Source organism: Oryzias melastigma, linkage group LG7, assembly GCF_002922805.2.
Source record: "Oryzias melastigma strain HK-1 linkage group LG7, ASM292280v2, whole genome shotgun sequence".
In the NCBI taxonomy this organism is placed as follows: Eukaryota; Metazoa; Chordata; class Actinopteri; order Beloniformes; family Adrianichthyidae; genus Oryzias; species Oryzias melastigma.
This window is the reverse complement of record NC_050518.1, coordinates 30,177,410-30,198,177: the sequence shown is the minus strand read 5'-3', so window position 1 is coordinate 30,198,177 and position 20,768 is coordinate 30,177,410. Positions and strand designations below refer to the sequence as shown.

Genomic DNA, 20,768 nt, shown 5'->3' with positions numbered 1-20,768 from the left:
GAATGCCAAAACTTGAGATGGTCTTAAGTGAATGTAAATATTCCACTCAACATTTCTCAGTATTGAGGGTAAACTGCCTTTACACTTTCCTGAGTTATTAAAAGTTTATTTTGATCTTTGCTGATGAGCTTTATCTCTGAGTCAACCTGATTGAGTCATACATCAGTGGGATGTTTGTTTCAGGACACCGGTCACGTATACTGTCAGTGGATCTCCCTGCATCATGTAACTGTTTTGTTTGTCCCCATCTCATCATCAAAGGCTTTTTAATCTGTCAGCCACGTGCAACACAGCGCAACAAGCAGAATGCGTAGTCAGGGATTGCATGCCGTACCCTGGGCACAGTGACGTTGCGGTGTACTCTGTATTGTGCCCACACAAGCACATCGAGAACATCTGAACTCATCAAAAGTGACGCGTGCTGTCAAAACAGAAAGTACAATATCAAAAGTTGCATCAGGTCTTTGAGTCCTGAAGAATCCCTGCAACGCTCTGGGAGTGTCACATTCTGACTGTCTGGTTTGGTGTCGCCTGCATGTATCTGGTATTTACCGTCATTTTGAAATTCTCAAATGTACACCAGTAAATAAACAGAGAATTATCTGTTTATCCCAGATTTGTTGTGTAACACTCTAGAAAATCGTGGAGCACACTCACTGCAGCTCTGTGTCACCAAATCCTCAACAAACTCAAACTTAAACCAAATCTATAGCTTTCATATTTCTGTTGTTCCTTCTTTGAAGTTTGTAGAGTTTGAAGGCAGTTTCTGGTTTTGGTTCCACAGGGATAACGACCCAAACATGCAGTCAAGCTGTTTGGAAATTCTTTGAATTCCAAACTCTGCCTCCATCGTTCTTCCTTATCACATAAACCTTCTCACTGGAGGATGACCCGCATACGTCCAGTAACTTTCCATTCAGCCTGAAGCTCTCCGGTTTCTCTGAAATGGACTTAGGTTGTTTTTCATGAAGCCAGGCCTCTTAGAGAAAGTGTAGCGCTGTGTGTTTGTGTGCTTCATCACAGGGAAGTGGAGTCTGTAGCAGGACGTCTCTGCTTTAGAAATGTCTTCTGCAGGTTCTTCTTTTGTGTTAGCACAGTTTGATCATATCCACTATCCTGAAGCATTTCAGACGATGTCCTGACGCCACAATAAACTTCTACTTTTACCTCCAGATTAGATGATGCACACAGGAACAACAAACCATTTTTATATCAAGCTGAGAATTGTGCTCACACATGTAGCCGAACTCAGTCAGTTAAATCTTGATGAGAAGCCTCTTTTTTGAACGAAGATGCTTTAACTTCCTGACTAGCAGAGGAAAAAAAATGGAGTCAAATTTAAAATACACTGCTTTGAATCATTTTCTCTGTTTCACAGCACATTTCAACCTTTAACATTTTATTTTGAAAAGTCTGTCGTACAGAAAATTTTCTGATTCTGATGTTTAGGTCCAAGTTTGACCTTTTAACAATGGAGCTTTAGCTCCAGTTTTCTGACTGCCGCAACTCCAACTGTTGACACAGTTATTGTAATTTCATTGGATTCTGAAGCGGAGAGAAGCAGCTTTGCACTGATATTCAACACTTTACACTAGTGAAGTGCTGACGCAATCCACGTACATCAGTTGGTTCTGTTGCAGAGAAAAGCAGCTGTGTACAGCTATGTGACACTTTACATTAGTAATGTGATGCATATCGATGCCTTACTGAAATGAAAAACCACTTTTCTCCACGTCAGAATCAGCTGATTCTCTGTGATTACGTGATCACCTCACTACTCTGCAGCTCTGCATATCAGTGTGAGGCTGCTTTTCTCCACTTCAGAATCTGTTGGATTTACGTTAATTGTGTAAACTGTTGGAGTTATGCATTCAAAAGAATGTAAACACTGAAGCTAAAGCTCCAGGTTTAAAGAAAATTTATTTTTTTCATTACTCATGTCAGTAAATTGTAATTTCAGCCTCTTTTTTAACTACAAAAAAGTAGTTATAATTTTTAACTACAAAAAACTACAAAACTAACTACAAAAAAGTTTATATATATTTTCAATTGTTTTAGTTTGAAAATGGTAAGCTTCACCAACACTTTATTTTCAAGATTTGTTTACTGCCGGTGACAGCGCTGTATTATTTGTAGTTCATAAAAATGAAATGCAACATTATACGGAACAATAAATACATCATTCCCTATATGTATGTTTACTACACTCTACTATATTTTTAATGATCGGGAATCTGCGATCTTGGTCATCGTAAATATTTATACTCGAGCTTTTGGGAGCAGGTCAAAAATATTCGAGTACTCTGATACTTGTTACAGCCCTAGTCATAGAGCTTGTATTATTTGGTGTCGTCAGCGACATCTCCAGTGCTAAATGGATTAAACCCGGGGTGTCCAAATCCCGGCTTTTTCCAGAAACTCTTGATTACCTGAATCAGGTGGGTTTTGCCAATAGGACCTTTAAATGGCAGGTTGGCTGGAAACTGCCATTGTCTTAAATCATTACACTTCTACCACCATGCTTTGCAGTGGAATGCTTTTCATTTGTGAATAACCAGTTTATTCTTTGCTCTTAATGCCCGTCCAGGTTTATCTGAAGACATAGGGACTTTGATGGTGTTGAAAACCTTCTGAATGCTTAAGAACTGTTAAAATGTCATCTTCCAAAGAGCATGAAGGTCTCAGAACGTTGCTACAAACGCAGTTGTAGGAGCTGCTAATATTGTGATATTGTGCAAACTAGACTAGAAAAGGGGAAGAAAAAAAATTGTTGCACCTTCTCATTTTTATAAGCGTCTGAACATCATCAGCCCACAACATTGACTAAAAAGAGATTAATCAACCTATTTGTGATTTTCAATTAGTGCTTTTTTAAATTTGTGCTGTAGGCTGTTTTTATGTGATGCACGGCGCTCACTAAACGTCCTCCCCTCAGTTTGCTCCGTTTGGATTGTTCTTAAGAGTTAGCTGAAATAAACCACCCCAGGGTTCATTTAATGAACAGGGACTCTTATTCTCAAGTGGATCAGAGTTTATTGTTCGTCCACACCAGAGTTCAGGTGAGTTTTCTTACCTGTCAAACAAATCCCACGATCTGAAGAAACAAATTCTTTTGCAAATCTGTGAAAAACTGTGAGAAACAATTAATTCTGATTGGATACGCTTCACAAAAGTAAGACATTTGCTAATAATTAGTTATTTTTAAAGAATTAAAGCTGTTGCTATGGCCTTACTGAAGACTTCCTCTACATGGAGAAAAACTGGAAATTTCCTTTCTGTGTTCACACAGCCCTTCCTTAACGCCATTTTTTTTAACACTTTCTCTCATTGACACAATAAGCTTTTTCAACATGTCCCAGACTTGCTGAATTTCAATCTGCGTTCTACCCCTGTTTGCTTAAGAGGAAGGCAGCATGAGGTGTCAATCAAAGTACGGTGTGTGAGTGTCATGGTCAGGGGAGTTTTGACATCAGGGAATTCAAACGCTGCATTTTGTTCTGGTGCAACACGGAGGCAACCGGCCGTCGGGCGGACGCTGATGAATGGTCCGACGCTGCTAATGATCGTTTAAAAACTCCTTTCTCCACGTGCAGCGTTAGATCATCTATCACTGCATAGATTTACCTACATATCCGGACACAAATCATACACATCGCACACACTAATCAGCTGCTTTTAGCCGTATCCATGGCAACCAGCTGGAGCTTTTTTTTGTGTGTGTTTCTTTCTTGCTTTTCCACCCTCTTCCTGTCTTTGTACCCAACCTTTCTGCTTTCATGAGCTAATCCTTCCCTCATCCTTGCTCTCCCCCCAAGTAATGAAGAGGTGAAAGTTAAGGATGAGAAAAAAAAACTGTTCTGCGGCTGCTGCCTAGCATCCGATTACATCTGGGAATGCAGCAGAGATGAAGGGAAAAGACCGTGACCGTGTGAAACAGAGAGAGGAGGTAGATAAAGACGGGTTTACCTGCCAGGTGGGAAAAAAAAAGACAGAGCTTAACCGAGCGAGCGTGCTGCCTGGACTTAGACTCAGTAAACTGATTGGTAACATGAGAAAGAGGTAAAGCCCGAGCCTCGCGGGCATCAGCTTGACAATGAAGTGGAAATGAAGTTAGTCTGATTTCAAAGTAAAGTCCTGAAATTTGAGGAGCGATAACTGAATAGTCATGTTTTGATTGTGTGTAAATGGGAGTCATGTAAATGTAGGATGACCTGCAGATAACTATAGCTTGATGTCATGAAGTGAGACGTGTGACCACAGCAGTCAGATGACAATAAACGGAGCAGGGGAGTCAGAGTTCTGCACTTATGTTAGGAAGAACTTAAATACTGTATATTTTTGTATGGAGGTTCTCTTCTCAAACCTACAAAAGGTTTTGGATGTCTACTTTTTATGCTTTACAAAAATCATATTTTTGAGGCTTTCCAAATAGCTTTCAAAGTTGTTAAATATTTAGAGAAGTTTTGTTGTCTCACCCTTTTTACAGACATAAACCAGACAGCAAACAGTAACAAGGGATCTAGCTAAAGAGAAATCTGTAATGCACACGTGTCAAAGGCTAGGCCCAGGGGCCGGACCTGGCCCGCCAGATCATTTTATATTTTTGTTATTAATGGCCCGGTGTTATCCTGTGTTGGTAACATATTGCAACACATTCTCACTTCCAACCTGTCAAATATCAACGGATGGTTAAGGACCTTCCACGTCAAAAGTTGACGTTTTGGTGTCTCCAACTCGTGGTTTTTTTGACGTCCCATAAAATCAAGGCTCCCCAACCTCTGGGCCGCAAACCGGTTCTGGTCTGGTGCTGGTACTTGGATCAGTACTGGTTCCAGACGCTGTACCAGACGTGGACCAGGTTAGGGTACCGGTACCAGCCTTGTGCGAGGTTCAGTCCATGTTAAAAAGCTGCATTTTTAAAGTTTTAAAAATGTAGTTTTGGTGTTTTAAATAAATGTTTATCCTGTTCGGCCCATGACCTAAGGTGTGTTTTGAATTTTGGCCACCTGTGCAATTGAGTTTGACACTCCTGCTGTAATGTGTTCAGACAAACACTAATTTTAAATTCTCTAAAAGAAATGGTTGCTTACTAAGGACTTTCACAGAGCCTCTAAAAGGACCATAGAAGTAAAAAAAAAAACAGTACTGGTTTCTTGTGCTGTCTGGTGAAACTAGTACTTTTTTTACTCCTATGTCTTTATTGTAGCTGAATTGAAGGACGAGGTCTTACTGCATTCCTCTGTCTGAGCCATGGAGGCTTTCCTAAACACTAGACTTGAGCAGGTCATAGGTTCATGTTTGCATCACGGCAACAGCCAAACACCTGCTGGTCCTCACAACTGACAGGTGTTGTGCTGCTTTTTTAAACAGAAATGTTGACTGTTTCATGTTAAGTGATCTAAGTTTGGAACCCAGCTGTAGAATAAGTCAGAATCATCTTAACGCTCAATTGTGGTCAGAAAAATGAAATACATTAGTCAAAAATCTGTACAAATTAGCTGTGAGGTAAATGCAGCAGCTTCCCTTCTGAAAAATGTTGATATTGAGATATTAGATTTGTAAGGAGAACAGTACCACACCACTATGTAACCAAAGGAGGTTTAGCTTGTCAGACCTGTTGTAGATGCAGCACATAAGAGAGCATCTCCTCACAGCAACAACTACAAACACTGATGTTCTGGAACACATCGGCTCAATGCTCAATAGAAAGTTCAGCCCAACAATCTCACCTACTGCAGCATGAAAATCAGCTCTACAAACCGGCTCCAGACTTCCTTCATGGTCGTTACCTGCACCATGGGAGGACGAGTATTGATTATGTTTCATGTGAGCTTCTCAGATGTCTGATCATCAACCACAGCAGGGGAAACCAGTACGAGACCGTTGTTTATTACATGAAGCTGTTTTTTTTTACTAACTCAAATATATTAAAGACCCATTCTAAGGAAAAATTGTATTTTTATCATGTTCTTGGTGGATTTTTCTAGTGATGGAGGATATATATGAAGAAAATTAAGCTCACAATTGCATCTCTGTGAATTTCTTTATTCAAATTGTTGTGAATCAGGCGCAAACAAATAAATACAGTTTGAAAAAAAATCATATTTGTGACGTAGAAAATACGCTCCCAAGCTCCCTGCTCCGCTCCATTCTGATGCGTCCACTTGTAGACAAATGGATCCACGAGCGTCTTTGTTTTCCTCGTCTGAGCTGGAATCTGGATCTAAACAGCTGAATAACTCAAATATTGCTCACCATTTTTGTTGCACTGGTTTTGTAACGTTGGGTGTGTGAGGGGCTGTTAGCTAGCAGGAGAGTGTGTAAACAGACCGATGTCAGGCTTACTCTGACAACAATACCGTCCTCAACTCAGGAGAAGTTTTCTAATGAAATTCTGCTGCTCCGCAGAAACTGTCCTAGAAAACGATACAAGTTTTTTTAATTTTGGCTAAAAACGGCATCATCATAATTAAAAGACCACCGCGAACCTTTTGAAAATAGATCAAAAGATGATCAGAGTGGGACTTCCATGCAAAATGTCAACATTTATTTATGTAATTTCATAAAAAGCTGTGCTGCAGTTATACACACACAAAATAAGGCTTCATTTTGTGTCGTCTCCCCCTTTCCTTTTATGTTTATCGCTAGAACTACCCATACAGATGTTTACAGATATTACAGACAGTTTACTGTTGTGAAAAAAGCCAATTCACAGTGAGGAGCAAGTTCAACGCCTCACGGGCAGAATGCAGTGGGAAAGGGCCTTCCAGCCAGTAGTGTTGAAACCCAAACGGAGTTCCAAAGAAGCCGTGCTGCACCCTACAGCTGAACAGCTTTCTCAATCTGAACCTTGCCTCACTGTTTGCTCTCGCACGCCTCAGTCAGCTGGTCGAACCTTCATCCAGCTCAGAGATGCATGCTGGGACAAAAACAGCTGATTCAGGAATATTGGAGGAGAAAATACTTGGCAGAGATTGTTAGGCAGAGAGGGTCACTGAGTGGACAGAATCAGTAAATGTCATTTTAAGCTACTCTGAGACATGTTTGGGCTTGTCTTCTCACAGGTGTGGTCACCTCTCACACTCGCATACCTCGCATGGTTCTTCAAGAAATCACAGGAGGGTTTGGTCGTGGCCGAGAGGCCTGCAATAAACTGACTCATGACCTGCTGGAGAGTTGGATGTAATCACTCCACCATCACCCCCCTGTGGCCACTTCTATGGATGTACATCATTGTTACTCACAGCTATAAAAGCAACTTCCTTTTAAACCGTAGCACCTTATCTGTGTCTGTCGGAAGTTTCTCTGTTTCTGGAAATCCTGGTCCACCGTGGGTTTCAAAAGTCCAAATATTGACTTATGTTCGTCAGCTTCCTCCCATGAACAAACGGCTCTTTGAGTTTCCACTCCTGAAGGAGGAAGGTGTCTGTGAGCATCAGATGAGGAACAGTGAAGGGGGAATTCTTCTACCTGTTTCTCTGTTAAATGCTGTATTTTAATTGGAGCAGATCTGGAAATGCTCCTGACGTGAGCTGGACTTTGCAGTGCTACCTCGCTGTGACTGAAGTACAGTAATAGTGTGTTTATTTATGTAGAGCTGAACCATGAATGGAGCTACTGTACAACCAAGCTGAACTCTGAGATTGCATCGCGACAGCAATCTGCACACCAAACGTCACATTCTGGTTATTTCTATCCAACCAAACGGGTTGGTTTTGAAGTGAAGACACAAACATGGTCATTTGCTAATCTGGTTTAAACCTGAAGTAATAATCAGCCGTGCAGCTCTGATTAGTTTCATTTCATGACCTGAGTTGAACCTGAGAGCAACTGAGAATTCTTCTATGAGGCATTGAAACCATTCCTGCATCAATTATTCATCATTTTCTTTACTTAATTCGTATTTATGGAAGCAAAGACATTTTTATATATATATATATATATATATATATATATATATATATATATATATTTACTTTTTTAGCTAATTTCTTAAATTCTTTCAATATTTATATTTATATATTTTTTATGTCTTAAACCCTTGTTTTTATTGCTGAAATAGCTTGAAATAAACCATTGAATTTTTGTAGATATTTACATTTATTTAACAGTTTTACCTTAAATATTTAGTATACAGAGGTGTTCTGTTATATTTAACCCTTTAACACCTGAGCTCCGATGTTTATGTTCTTTGATTTACTCGACGAGCCGCTTTTCTCCTTCAAAATTTGCTGGAATAACATTGATCCCATTAACATTTGAAAAGTTACAGTATGTTAAAGATTTTGTGTTTAAGCTTTGGCTGCTTTCTTACATTTGTGTAAATCTAACTCAGGCTGAAAACAAACGTGTTTTTTTTTTCTTAGTAAAGTTTGACGTTCTTTTAGAATAATCTTCCAACGTTCATGAAACCTTTCTGTCTCAGAAAGCTACACATCTACTGGAGTAATTCATCTTTTAGGAAACAAAAATAAACCTTTTTGACATTTTATAATTTAGTTCAACACTTTAAAATCCTTTTCAAGGACTGAAGGGATTTCCAAGACTTTTTAAATGTCATTTTTATTGTCATTTCCTGATCAGATTAGCTAACGATCACAGTGGAATAAAAACAATCTTTAAATGAATGTTTGGTTTGTTTCCGTTCTGAAAAACCTGGCAAAATAGACTGTTTTTAAAGTTAATATTATCAGTGGACCCTCCCAGCTTATCTTTCAGCAGCACTCACACCCTTCTGATTTATTTCCACTAAAAACGATGGAAGCTTCCTGCAGGGATGTGATTTCAACCGTTTCCTTCCCTAACGTTAACAGGCTTCCAGAGAAGTTTGGGGATGAACCTATTTCCATAGAAATGATGAATCATAGTTTTACAAACGTTCATTGCAGGTTTTCATTTGTCACTTCAGTTATTGAATCACTTTATTTATAAAGCACCTTTTATCAATGTGCTGTTAAACATGAGGTGCTGAACAAAAAAGACAGATATAATCATTAGTTAAAACAAAGTCATAAGACATAATAGATAACAATAAAACTAAAATGTAAAAATAGAAAATAAAGGAAACGCGGTGTCTAAAATTTGGGGAGGCACTGCATAGATTAAAAGATAGCCAAAGTAAAAACAAGCAACTGATGAGCCATAAAAGCTACAAAGCACTTCAAAACTCAAGACGTAAGTTGATTAAATGAGTTGTGTTAAAGTTAAATTTAAAATATGTGTCTTTAATTTACGTTTAAAGGTCTCTATAGAGGCAGAAACTCTCAGATCCTCAGCTAAACTATTCCTTCAATTACATTTTCTTAATATAGCTCAATATCACAACACACTTGTGTAGTGGGATTCACACACAGCACTGAAAGGAGGCCTCGCCGTGAGTCCTGGTTCTCCCACTTGTCAGCAGGAAGATAAATGTGAAAAACAACGAGTCCGGAGGTTTGGCAATATTGACCTGTCTGACTCACAAATGTCTGTAAACCTGAAGGTTTAGATTTTCTTGTGAGGGCGGCGGACGGTTGAACTCCATGAGCCTCGGCGTGGTGACATCAGCTGCTGCTGCGCTCACATGTTTACCTGGATTTACTGTGAGGGTCTGCTGCTGTGATGAATTATTCAGCATGAAGCTTTACTCTCTGTGTGAAACAATAATAGATGTGCAGTGAGCTCATCCTCTTCAGGCTTTAAACGGTTCCAGGGATGGACATCTCCTTAAATATGTTTGTGTTGCACTTTAACCTGTCCGAGTCCATGTTATTACAGAAAGTTTCACAATTTACAAATGTTTTTATATACGTTCTATGTCTCTAAAAAATCCCTTCACTTTCAGAGTAAGCCCAGCCCTGCTTCCCGATATCCGTCTGTTTACACGTTCTCCTGCTAGCTTACAACCCCAACCTAACATTAGAAGAGACACAAACATGGTGAGCAATACCAGAGCTGAGCCAGCTCAGACAAGGAGAACAAAGATGTTCATGGATCTATTAGTCTACATGTGGATGAATCAAAATGGAGAGAAGCAGGGAGCTTGTGGCCCTCCCAGCATATTTTCTACGTCACAAATACCATCTTTTCGAGCAAATTTGAATAAAGAAATACCCAGAATTGCAATTGTGAGCTAAATTTTTTTTATACATGTTCCCATCATCTGAGAAATGCCACAAAAACATGTTAAAACCACCTAAAACATGGTTTTCATCACAGTGTGTCTTAAAATCACTATTTATTTCTTCCAAAACCTCAAAATAACTTAAGTTTTGCTTGCTCTTTTAGGTTTCCTGTTTACGCCGAAATACTTAAAGAAAAATGTTTTTAAATCCTGAACTCAGACAGGCAGAAAGGATTTAGCATTTTCCATATTTTTTCTGCTGAACTTGATGGAAAAACCAAATCACAGGGTTCATGCAGATACGTGTAATGTTTTAATGATGGGGATCTGATGAACTGGAGCAGACGTCTGTCCATCTGCAGCCTGATAGGGAAACTGTCTAAGTTTCAGTTCAGTCCTTTTGCCTCTTCGTCCACTTCACTTTCCAGTTACCAGTAAGAGCCCCCCTCCCCCTGCCCCCTGGCCCCTGACTAAGAACCACCCCGGTGACTGGGTCATTACCGCACTTGTTTACTGGAATGTTGCTGGAGCGATGCTGAGGAGAAGCTCAGGCCTCACAAATGGTGTTTACCGTCCAGCAGCCCAGCTGGGAGGGTGAGGGGATCTGAGCTGGGCCGGTGCCCCCTTGTGGCCTGCATGCTCCCTGCAGCTCAGTTCCAGGAAGCGTTGTGACTTGTGACGGTGGTTTGATGATTGATTGGATGAAATGATTCGGTTGTTGCGGTTTTTCAGGGTTTTTTTTGTGGTCACCTGTATGACTGTGGTGATGGAGAAAAGTTGGGTACTTTTAATCATGTGGGAGGTGCTAGTCATACCGATATGAAGCAGCTCAACTGCAGGTTTCATGTCTGAGGCGACGACTTCTCAAAAAGGGGATCCACCTGCTTTGTTTGTGGCCTTTAGTTTTGCAGTCGAACGGGGATTTCTGGAAACTTCACCTCTGACGGGGTTTTCTTCACATGTAAATGCGTCGCCGGGGTTAACTCTTTTCTCGCCGTTGTCTCTTCCAGGAGCGTTTTGCTGAAATCTTTGGGCAGGAGGCCGCAGCCGAAAGCAGAAGGTCTCAGGAGAGCTTCAAGAAGTGGCTGCTGGTGGGGATGACGGTGGCGACCGGCGTCCTGGTGGGATCCTTCATCGCCCAGAAACGCCTGTGAGGGGACAGGCCTCCTCTCCAGACCCGCGTCCCAGCTCCATCTGCCTCCTTCACTACCCTCAACATTGAAACAAAGGTCCTGTTCATCTCATCAGGGCTCCTGATGAGATGATGTTTACTTCAGCCACTGTCACGCGTCAGCCGAGCGAGGATCCTCCATTCGTGTTGAACTTTTAGGGAAAAAGACAGAGAGAGCGTTCTAGTATTCTTCTGTTCACCTTGTTGGATGCAAACGTGTGCTAACACGCATCAGTTCCAATTTTCACCAAATCGGTTGTTCCTTTGGTTCCTATAGCATAATCCTGTGCAGATTCTAAAACAGATCGAGTTTAATTTTCATTCCTGAATGTTGGTTTGTTTTAGTTTTTGTCCTCACTGTGTCAGAGTGTAGAAATGTGTCGCCGTCCTCTCAGACATGTGCCATACGGACGGTGAAGGCGGGGGGAGGATGGAGCGCTCGTCCCTGAAACACTGTCTGTCCCAACCAGAGAAGCAGCAGGCTGTTTTCCACTAGAACTCTCTCTGTAACTTTGTGTTTGTTGGTGTTTTTAATAGTTTTGTTTGATTAAACTCTGGTTCCTCCACCGCTTTGTGCTTCAGTCACACATGGAGTTGGTTCAGGCTCAGTAGCTGAAGGACGCAGCAGATTCTGTAGCAATGGGAGGGAGATCGGTTTGAAGCGCCTCACAGTCTCTTTGCGGGGATTCCCGTCTTAGTTCTTAGCTTCTTTAGCTTGGAGGACGAACACGTTGTAGTCGTGCAGTGCTGTGTTTGAGGGCAGATACAGGGACAGCCGTCTGTCTGAGGCGAAGACGCTAAAACTGTTAACAGATGATTCCGGCCTTTTGGAGTGCTTCAGTTCATCTAGATTTCCGCCTGTGAAACCCGTCAAACCTGACATTTATTCTTCATCATTTAAAAGATTTATGTAGCAACGGATTCCATCTAACATTTTTAAATCCTGAGCCTCCTCCAGCTCCGTTTCTCCTCCTCAGACACGAACTGAGCTGTATGGAGGAAAAACCTCAGTGCATGACAGTCACTACATTCCTCCTCTTCATCTCCTTTTAGTGTCGATCCTCCTCCAGAGCTGGATCAAAGCTCCTCCTACATTCCAGGACAGGACATATAGATCTATTTTTCTAGCGTGTGCTCCACGAGAAGCTGCTCCGCAAATCTCCCCCCTGCTGTCTGGACTCGTGTTTTACCAGCCTGTGACCCCCCATCTCGAGGGAGGTGTTCTGTTTTTGAAGGAGGCACAAATGAAGGAAGCGTGACGACATTGGCAGGACCCTACATATATATAAATATATATATATGCTTGTTATTTAAACTGATTTAGATTAGGAAGTTAGCTTAGTTACATATTTAAGAAAAAACAGAACTGATGGCTTTTAAATGTAATTTATATTTGGTGTAAAAAGCATAAATGTGCTCCTTCAAACGGCCTTAAACTCCATGGATGTGCATCGTCAGTTGTGACTTTCTTTCCTTTAGAATTATTGGACTGCAGTTGGATGAATCAAACCAAGCGGGGAACTTTTACAGAAAGGTGGAGTCTGTGTCTGGTCCATCCTCATGGACTCAGGATCACAACCACGTCCAAGGCTCTGTTTGTTTGTCCTTAGATTGCAACTGTAAAACTTTAAATGACACTGAATCTAATAAAGTCCAATGTTGGAAGAAGTTCTGAGTCTGTCGTCTGTGAGGGGCGGGAAGCAGCTGGATCCAGGTAGCTGAGGTGAGCGTTGGAGTTTGAGGCCTCAGCTGTCACTCACTCTTCTGATCATTGACTGTAAATGAGAACTGGTCCAAGTTTCAACTAAATTAACGCAATTCTTCTTGCAATATGGCCATGTTGGAGCCAGATGTGGTCAATGTTTCTATGGCAACCACTCTCACCAATCAGGAGTGAGCTTGTAAAAAAGGCCACACCCCTACCACTTGAAAGCGGGGTACATATCTGTCAAACGTTTTGAATGTTGGATGTGGAGCCCAGTAGGCTCCACCTACTTTTATTGAAGCATCTGATTGGTCGGTTTATAACTTGAAAACATAAATATGAGGATCATGAAGAACTTGTTTAAAATAAAGGTAGCAGAGCATCTGTTAAAAGTAATAGCTGTTTACTTCTCTTTAGAAGTCAGCGAGATTTTGGCTTCCTGTTTGGAATGCCAGGGGGCGGGGTCACTCAATGGTTCAGACTGTCGTCTCCATGGAAACGGCACGCATCCAGCTGACAGGAATGTGGTAAAATGTCACTTTGGAATTGACCTAAAATTAAAAAAAAAAAAACTATTACAGCATAAAAATAAGTATTGACATGATCGTTTTCCGGCCTTCATTTTTAGGAGTTGGTACATTCCTTCTGAAAATGTGAAATTATTATTCCAATGTTGCAATAATTATAACAGTTAAACCTGATGGGTTTAGGTTGGCTAACATTCTACTAATCGAATAGATTTGAGTTTTTTTATTGTTTTTTTCTCTTTTCTACTCACATCCTTTATCTTCAGATTTTTATTCTTTATGCTTTTATCTTACATTATTTTATTTTATTTTTTCTTTACCTTTTTCCTCCTAGTTTTTCTGCTTCTAATTCCATTTATTTTTTTTATCCTCTATCCATCGTTCTTGGAGTCCTTTTTTCCTTTTGACTAAACATCTTGGAGCTTAAACTGAACTTGTTTCCTGGGGAACCAGCTTCACGTCATTGATGTTTATCGGAGACACACAGACAGATAAAACTTTATTGATCCGTGGTTCTGTTACGACAGCCGTGGTCATGAAGGAGGCAGACGTCTGGGAGGAAGAGGGAAACCTCTTCCGTTCCACTGGTGTTTTTACTTCCACTGGCCCTTCTCGTAATCCCACTTGGCGGAGAAGCCCTGGACAGGATTGACCCTCATGTCCAGCATCCTCTTCAGCTGCATGGCTTGAGAGTCGCCCTCAAACGTCTTGGGAAGCGGGGGATAAACTGGAAGAGACAAAAGTGGACGGAATGATCTTGGCGTGAAGAAAGAAATCCTCTGGTCCGTCACTTTGACAGCTCTTACCGTAGATTCTCTGCCACCAAACCACCAGGCCGGTGAAGCCCAGGAAGAAGAAGATGCCGCCCAGGACGGTCTTCCACTCTGAGGTCTTCTGCTTCATCTCAGGGTAGGTCTGGTGGAACATCAGGCGGTACACTGCAGGGGAGCAGAGATGCTGACCACTCCTCCAGAAACTACATTATCACTTCAAAGGCTTACTTTAAACATATATTCAAAATTAAATGTTCTAAATCCATGCAAATTAATGTTAGGAATGTGGGTGTGGCAAAGGAAAGGATGGTTGTTGTGAGAAATAAAAATATTTACTTGGAAGTGGAGATAATCATCGCACAAAACAAAGTCAACTTCAGATGTGAAAGAAACAAACGGTTCTGGACTTTTCTTCTTCTTGGAGGTCATGGTGCTGAGTTAAGACATGCCAGCGACTGTAAGTGAAGAAGAAGATGAGTGGTTCGGTGTCGTACAGGCAATCTTCTCCTCTTTGCTGAGCTGGCTCCATGGTCCTTTCTCCTTCTGCTTCAGGGTCTTGTCAGCGTCCGTCAGCAGGTCTTTGTAGGGTTTGTCAGGCAGAGGAACGTCCACGCGGTCGTAGTACATGGGCCGGGACATGTCCACCGTCTCTGACACCTCTGAGGGGTCAGACAGGAAAACAAAAACAAATGCAGAGCCTTTATTATTATTATTATTTTCTGTTCATTTTTGAGTAAAACAAGAGCTGGTGTAACATGGTGCAACACCGCCATCTACTGGTCAAACACAGCAGTTTTAAGTTTTAAGAAATTCTAGATTTTTCCAGAAAGTTTTCATTTGTGCGTCTCTAGACACCCATATTTTTACAGGTTTATTGGATTAAAAATAAAGCAATGGATGAAAACTCCTCAAATGTCTAAACCTGAGATCTCTTACACAAATAAACAGAAAAAGTAGCAAAATGTATTTGTTTCTTTTACATTTTTACCTAACTAAAATAATTTGGGTTAAAAATTACCTGATTAATTGCACATTTGCTGTTATAAAAATAAATTACATTTGTAAAAGGATTCGAAAAAAAAAGATTTTTCAGAACACCTGGATTGCAAAAAATATGAATTGTACGTCTTATTACATCTGGAGTAAAACATAAGAACATCTGTGCAAATGGGTGGTGGTAGTATGATGATGTGGGAATGCTTTGCAGCTTCAGAACATGGATTTTGTGTCGTTACTGAGAGAAAGTTTTCTCCATGACTTTATCAACAATGATCTCCAGACGTTCACCTCTAAATGGTTTCCAACTATTGACATAAAAGGATCTTGTCAGAATTTGAACTTTCGTGTTTATCCGTTTATTTGTTTAAATTAAAACTACCAACCACTGCGCTCTTCTGAATGAACTCCCTTTGGTTTCTGTAAATGACATTTAGGTACCAAATGTGAAGGGGCGGAGCTCTGGGAATTGTAGTTTGTGATGGATTCTAAACCTTTTTCCTGGATAATTTCTTTGTTCTGGTTATCAGGAGGAAATGCAAGGATTTCTGCTCGGCTGCAGGATTAAGAAGAGCAAAGAAGAAGGAAGTACCATGACCGTGGCTCGCCATCCTGACGGAGCTGCTGGTCACGGCCGCAGAGGCGCGCCTGGCGAGGAGGCCTCTCATGTGGACTGCAGTCTGACGCAGCATCTGGAACCAGAAACACGTTGATGATGTCATCCATCACTGACGTGATGTGAAAGATTCTCACAAAAGACACAATTTATTTAAAAAATTGCTTTTTTTATATAGACTGTAGGTTTTATTTTCTTTGAGTTTTTTTTCTGTTTACGCCACATTCTGACCAAAGGTGGAATTTCTTTTCTACCGGGAAGTTTTTTTTAGGTTTTCAATTAAAGGAAAACACATAGAAGTCTTTTTTATTCATATAAATGTACAGAAAAATCTAATAAGACTGTAAGGTTACCATGGTAACAAGACATCTGTTTGTGCAGTTCTTCCTTTTCACGCCCCCGCCACAAATTCAAAACTCACCTAAATGTGCACACACCTTGTATCTGTGAAAATTATATTTAGGCAAAGTAAACCCCCCCACAACCCACCCACCTCTTAAAAAAATGATGACATCACAGAGTGAAAAACAGTCTAAAAAATGAATGATGCCAACATTTTTTAAAAACTTAAGCCAAAAAAATCCACCAATCAAACCAAAACACATGTCGGGGATATATAAATGGAGCTTTAAAATTATTATGGGATGGCCACAGGATCTACAGCTTGTGAAATGCAATGATTTTCACATTTTTGCAAAATATGTGAAAAGAAACAATTTCTTTCAGTGACCTTCACAAAAATTGCACACATACACACCACCAGGTTATGTCTACAACCACAGCTGAAGTTTTGTTGACCTTTGACCTCGGGTAGAGGTTACAATATTGAGAAAAGAAAACAACCCTTTAGTGCTCTGTACAAATTATTTTTAAATGATTAAACTCATCCAAAAAATATTTGAGTGTAAGTTCCTTAAAGAATGCTACTTTATCATTGAACGTGTTCACAGGGTGCCGTGCGTCACACTGGACCGGCTGGATGTCCATCAGAGGATCTCAGGAAACTGCTTTGGCCTGGAGGACGGCCAAATCCCAGCTTCTCCCGTCTGGACGGCTCTGTCTTTACCGGTTAATCACCGAGGCAAACACCTCTGACTTTAACGGTGAAAGTGCCCCCCTACCCTCCACTAAACAAACAGAATCCAGACTGAAGATGCTGCGCAGAAAAAAAAAACAAAAAAAAAACAGGCAGCTTTGAAGTTGATGTTTCCCAGGAGACGTTAGCAGGAAAACAGACGAGTGTTTCTGCTCTTCATCAGCTCCACACAGACTGCTAAAAAAAGGAGATTTCATGTTTCACCTCACACTGTGTGTGTAATCTTTGACTTTGCAGCTTTGTCTCTTTTAGGACGTTTCTTTATCTGCTTTGATGCTTTACAGCCGAATCTCCTGGAGGAGCCAAACTCTCTAAGTTTGTTTTTACGTAAAGATAAAAGTTTCCCTGAAACTTCAGGGGGACATCTTCAGACGGACGTTTTTCCAAACTCTTTCAGCCTCGTCTGACGCACTTCTGCAGACTCTCAGCTCAGTCGGTGATACTATCTTTCCTGCACGTCCACCACACTCTCCCATATCCATGTGGGGGGTCTCATCTCCCCTCCTCAGTCGTTCTTCTCAGAGAGAAATACTCACAGTTGTTGCAGGATTTGAAGATGCAGCGTTGAAATCTTGAACAGACGAGTGTTCGGGCCCTCTATCCTGTTCTGTCTCTCCTCTTTCACCTCCTCAACCAGAACCAAGCGAGGGCGGGTGGAAGGGCTGGAGAGAGGAAGAGAGGAGGGAGGGAAGGAGCTTAGAGGGAGGGAGGAGGGAATGAAATTTGTAAACAACCAAGCAAAGCCTGTGAAAGGAAGACGGAAAGTTTAGCCAGCTGGACAGAAGTGACAAAGGCCACTTTGTTTGCCTCTGCTGTGATGAAGAAGGCCGAGACTGGAGGGGGGGTCCATCAGCCTCACTCAGGGACTTTGGTGCATGAATCTTGACAAAAATGGAAATCAAAAGATAAGCGGCCAGACTTTCCACTGAACTAAACCCCACACAAGTGCAGGTTGGCAGCGGGCCACCTTGATCCAACGGCTGTGCGGCGGCCAAGTCAGCAGGAGGGGTTAGGGGAGGACAGACCTGTTGGAGGTGACCTCCCACCACCCAAAACACACTCAGAATAACCTTCACACATTCCTCTGAGCGTCATGCTCAGACAGTCGCTGTGATGTCAGAGAACGGTGCAAACGCACACCTGAGTGATGCAGGTTTACTGTTTTAGTGAGGGGGGGCCTGCGTCTGACTGCTTTCAGATTTACCGACTGTTTTTCCAGCATTTACCAGCTCAGGTCAAAGTACATGCAGAGAAATTTGGCAGGAGAAGACTGTTGCCTGTAAATTATTATGCAGTTTTTGTGTAAAATGGTGCAGAAGAGAGTGATAATGTACTTTATTCATTTTAAGTAAAAGCAACTTTCTTTTGCATTTATGTTAGATTTAATTTTAATTCTGATTTTTTTTTAATCCCTAAATAACCATGCAGCTTCTGAGTCTGCATAATAATGACCTGAATACAGCAGATGCTGTTCTGCAGATCTTTATTGCAGACACTATTATTGTGTACTAAATACTGTGTGGCTAAAATGCTCATTTGTACGTACAAAACACTAATATTAGCACAAAATCCTAATGTGTGCAAACAACATACTAATAATAAAATAAAAAAAAAATAAAAATACTAATTCTAATTTGTTTGCATAAAATATTAATGTGTACACACAAAATGCTAATTTAGTGCACAAAATTCTAGTAGTAGCACAAAATAATTGTGTGTGCATTTGCACAAAATGCTGACTTGTGTGCATAAAATTCTAATTTGTGTGCACATATATTCCCTCAAAATAATAATGTAACACACAACTAAAATGCTAATATTACACATAAAAATGCACATTTGCGTAAAACAAAATATAACCACACAATGCTAATTTGTGTACACAAAATACTAATGTGTTTGCAAAGAAAACCTACAATGTGTGCACAACTTTTCTCTTCAACTTACTGTATGTGTGCACAAAATACTAATTTGTGTGCACAGAATACTAACTTTTGTCCACAAAATACTATCTGTGCACACAAAATACTCATTTGTGTGCATAGAATATTGTGTGGGATCAAAAAACTAATGTTGAGCACAAAAATGCAAATTTGTGGGCTTGAAATGTTAATTTATGTTTATAAAATACATGTATTGGGCACAAAATACAAATGTGTGTGTGCACAAAATTGTCACGTGTGAACAAAAGGCTAATGTGTGCACACAAAAGATAAAATTGTCTCCACAAAAAGCCAATAAAATTCTAAAGTGTGGTAATACTAAATTGTGCCCAAAATATGCTCATTTGTGCGCACAGATAATAATTTGTGGCCATAAATTAATAATTTGACTGAACGTTTTATTGTTGCTTTTAATGTCATGTCCGGGTCCCCGTACTATATATGTGTAAAACTTGTGGACAGAGTAAATAACTTGGACCTTTTTGGGATTCTTTTTAAAGCGTTTCCTTGTGTTTCCGGGTTTGCCCTCCGGTCCAGTAGGCGGCGGTGTTGATGAATCTAGTTCCCCATCGTCAAACCCAAACAGAGGAAGGTAAGCTAGGCGCTCATGTTAGCCACTGTTTTTTCACGTTTATTTGATTGTTTTTAAAATTATCCGAGCACATTCATAAACCAGCGGGACCTTCTCGGTTCTCGTGTGCTCTCCCGGTAGTATGGCAGAGGAGGAAGACGAGCCCGGCTTCGAGGAGGAGCTGGAGGACGCCAGCGGCGGCGCGGACGTATCTCACGGGCGGAGGAAGCGGCTCTTCTCCAAGGAGCTCCGCTGCATGATGTACGGCTTCGGGGACGACCAGAACCCCTACACGGAGTCCGTGGACATCCTGGAGGACCAGGTCATCGAGTTCATCACGGAGATGACCCACAAAGCCATGTCTTTCGGGCGGCAGGGCCGCGTCCAGGTGGAGGACATCGTATTCCTGATCCGCAAAGACCCCCGGAAGTTCGCCCGAGTGAAAGACCTGCTGACCATGAACGAGGAGCTGAAGAGAGCCAGGAAAGCTTTCGATGAAGCCAACTATGGATCCTGAGGAGATCCTGCACGTGTGGAGAAAAGATGCCCTCACACCCGAAGACCTTTTTTTTTTAATTTCTCATGAAAATGTTTCCTTAAACATGAGACAGTTCATGCAAATTAAAACATTTGTAATTCAAAATTTCCATTTAGACTCACCCTGTTTATGTATTATTTACATTTGACTAATGTGTTAGTTTGACATGTTTTGCATTAAATTTAGTTACACAAAAAAAACATTTTTTTTTATCCTTTATACATCTTGGTACTGTTTTAGTGCAGCTTTAGCAAACTAAGGATGTCTTCGGGCTGGTTATATTTAGTTAGTTTAAAGCACATGTCAAAGTCAGGGGCCGGATCCGCCGTTCCAGATCATTTTATTTTATTATTATTGCCTGATTTCTCTCTATTAAAATAACGATCATTATCCTGTGATGATTCCTCTCCATCGGATTATTTCGTTGTCAAGGTTTTTGTGGCTGATTGCAAATATTCCTTCTCCTTTTGTGATTCTTAACGTATATGTTTGGACCTCCTCAGTTCTTTACTCGGGAAGAATCCGTGCATTGTTAAGGCGGAAGTGTCTGTGTCATTCCCCATGTCACGTGAACGTGGTCTAATGGTCCGGACCAATCACAATCTTACACGTCATCTATGCGCAATCTCCCGAGCCGATCTGACAGGCCGAGCACATCTGCTTCTGAAGACCCGTTGGTCCCTGGTCTTGGGGGACTACGTGGCCATCAGGGAGGCGGTCCTCGAGA

General features: G+C 41.1%; 3 protein-coding genes across 4 annotated transcripts in view; 2 read left to right on the top strand and 1 right to left on the bottom strand.

Annotated features, from left to right (window-relative positions):
- Positions 1-12,944, top strand: part of bcl2l1 (BCL2 like 1) — a 30,139-nt gene extending 17,195 nt beyond the window's left edge. The window contains exon 3 of the mRNA XM_024293029.1: positions 11,116-12,944. Within this exon, the coding sequence (XP_024148797.1) occupies positions 11,116-11,259 (144 nt within the window). The 3' untranslated portion in view covers positions 11,260-12,944. The remainder of the gene's footprint in view (positions 1-11,115) is intronic.
- Positions 12,945-13,994: 1,050 nt separating this feature from the next.
- On the bottom strand, positions 13,995-17,782 carry LOC112159453. 2 transcript variants are annotated; one of them, XM_024293511.2, is made up of 5 exons: positions 17,526-17,782; positions 15,876-15,969; positions 14,776-14,940; positions 14,315-14,446; positions 13,995-14,235 (listed from the first exon to the last, which is right to left on the bottom strand). In XM_024293511.2, the coding sequence occupies exons 2-5, from the start codon at positions 15,967-15,969 to the stop codon at positions 14,102-14,104; spliced, it is 525 nt and encodes a 174-aa protein (XP_024149279.1). In that variant the 5' UTR covers positions 17,526-17,782; the 3' UTR covers positions 13,995-14,101. The 2 variants fall into 2 exon arrangements, with proteins under 2 accessions (XP_024149279.1, XP_024149278.1); XM_024293510.2 differs by having other exon boundaries at positions 15,870-15,969; positions 17,526-17,775.
- A 1,648-nt stretch (positions 17,783-19,430) lies between these two features.
- taf13 (TATA-box binding protein associated factor 13) lies at positions 19,431-20,439 on the top strand. Its single transcript, XM_024293508.2, has 2 exons — positions 19,431-19,524; positions 19,645-20,439. The coding sequence occupies exon 2, from the start codon at positions 19,646-19,648 to the stop codon at positions 20,018-20,020; it is 375 nt and encodes a 124-aa protein (XP_024149276.2). The 5' UTR covers positions 19,431-19,524; position 19,645; the 3' UTR covers positions 20,021-20,439.
- The last annotated feature ends 329 nt before the right edge of the window (positions 20,440-20,768 follow it).

What these genes read in the sequence shown, in the direction of transcription:
- LOC112159453 (XM_024293510.2), bottom strand. Translation starts at nt 15,969, where the DNA reads ATGCTGCGTCAGACTGCAGTCCACATGAGAGGCCTCCTCGCCAGGCGC. An exon ending in GATGGCGAGCCACGGTCATG is followed by an intron (nt 14,941 to 15,869) that starts GTACTTCCTTCT and finishes CTGACCCCTCAG; the next exon opens with AGGTGTCAGAGACGGTGGAC. An exon ending in CAAAGAGGAGAAGATTGCCT is followed by an intron (nt 14,447 to 14,775) that starts GTACGACACCGA and finishes GCTCCCCTGCAG; the next exon opens with TGTACCGCCTGATGTTCCAC.
- taf13 (XM_024293508.2), top strand. Translation starts at nt 19,646, where the DNA reads ATGGCAGAGGAGGAAGACGAGCCCGGCTTCGAGGAGGAGCTGGAGGAC.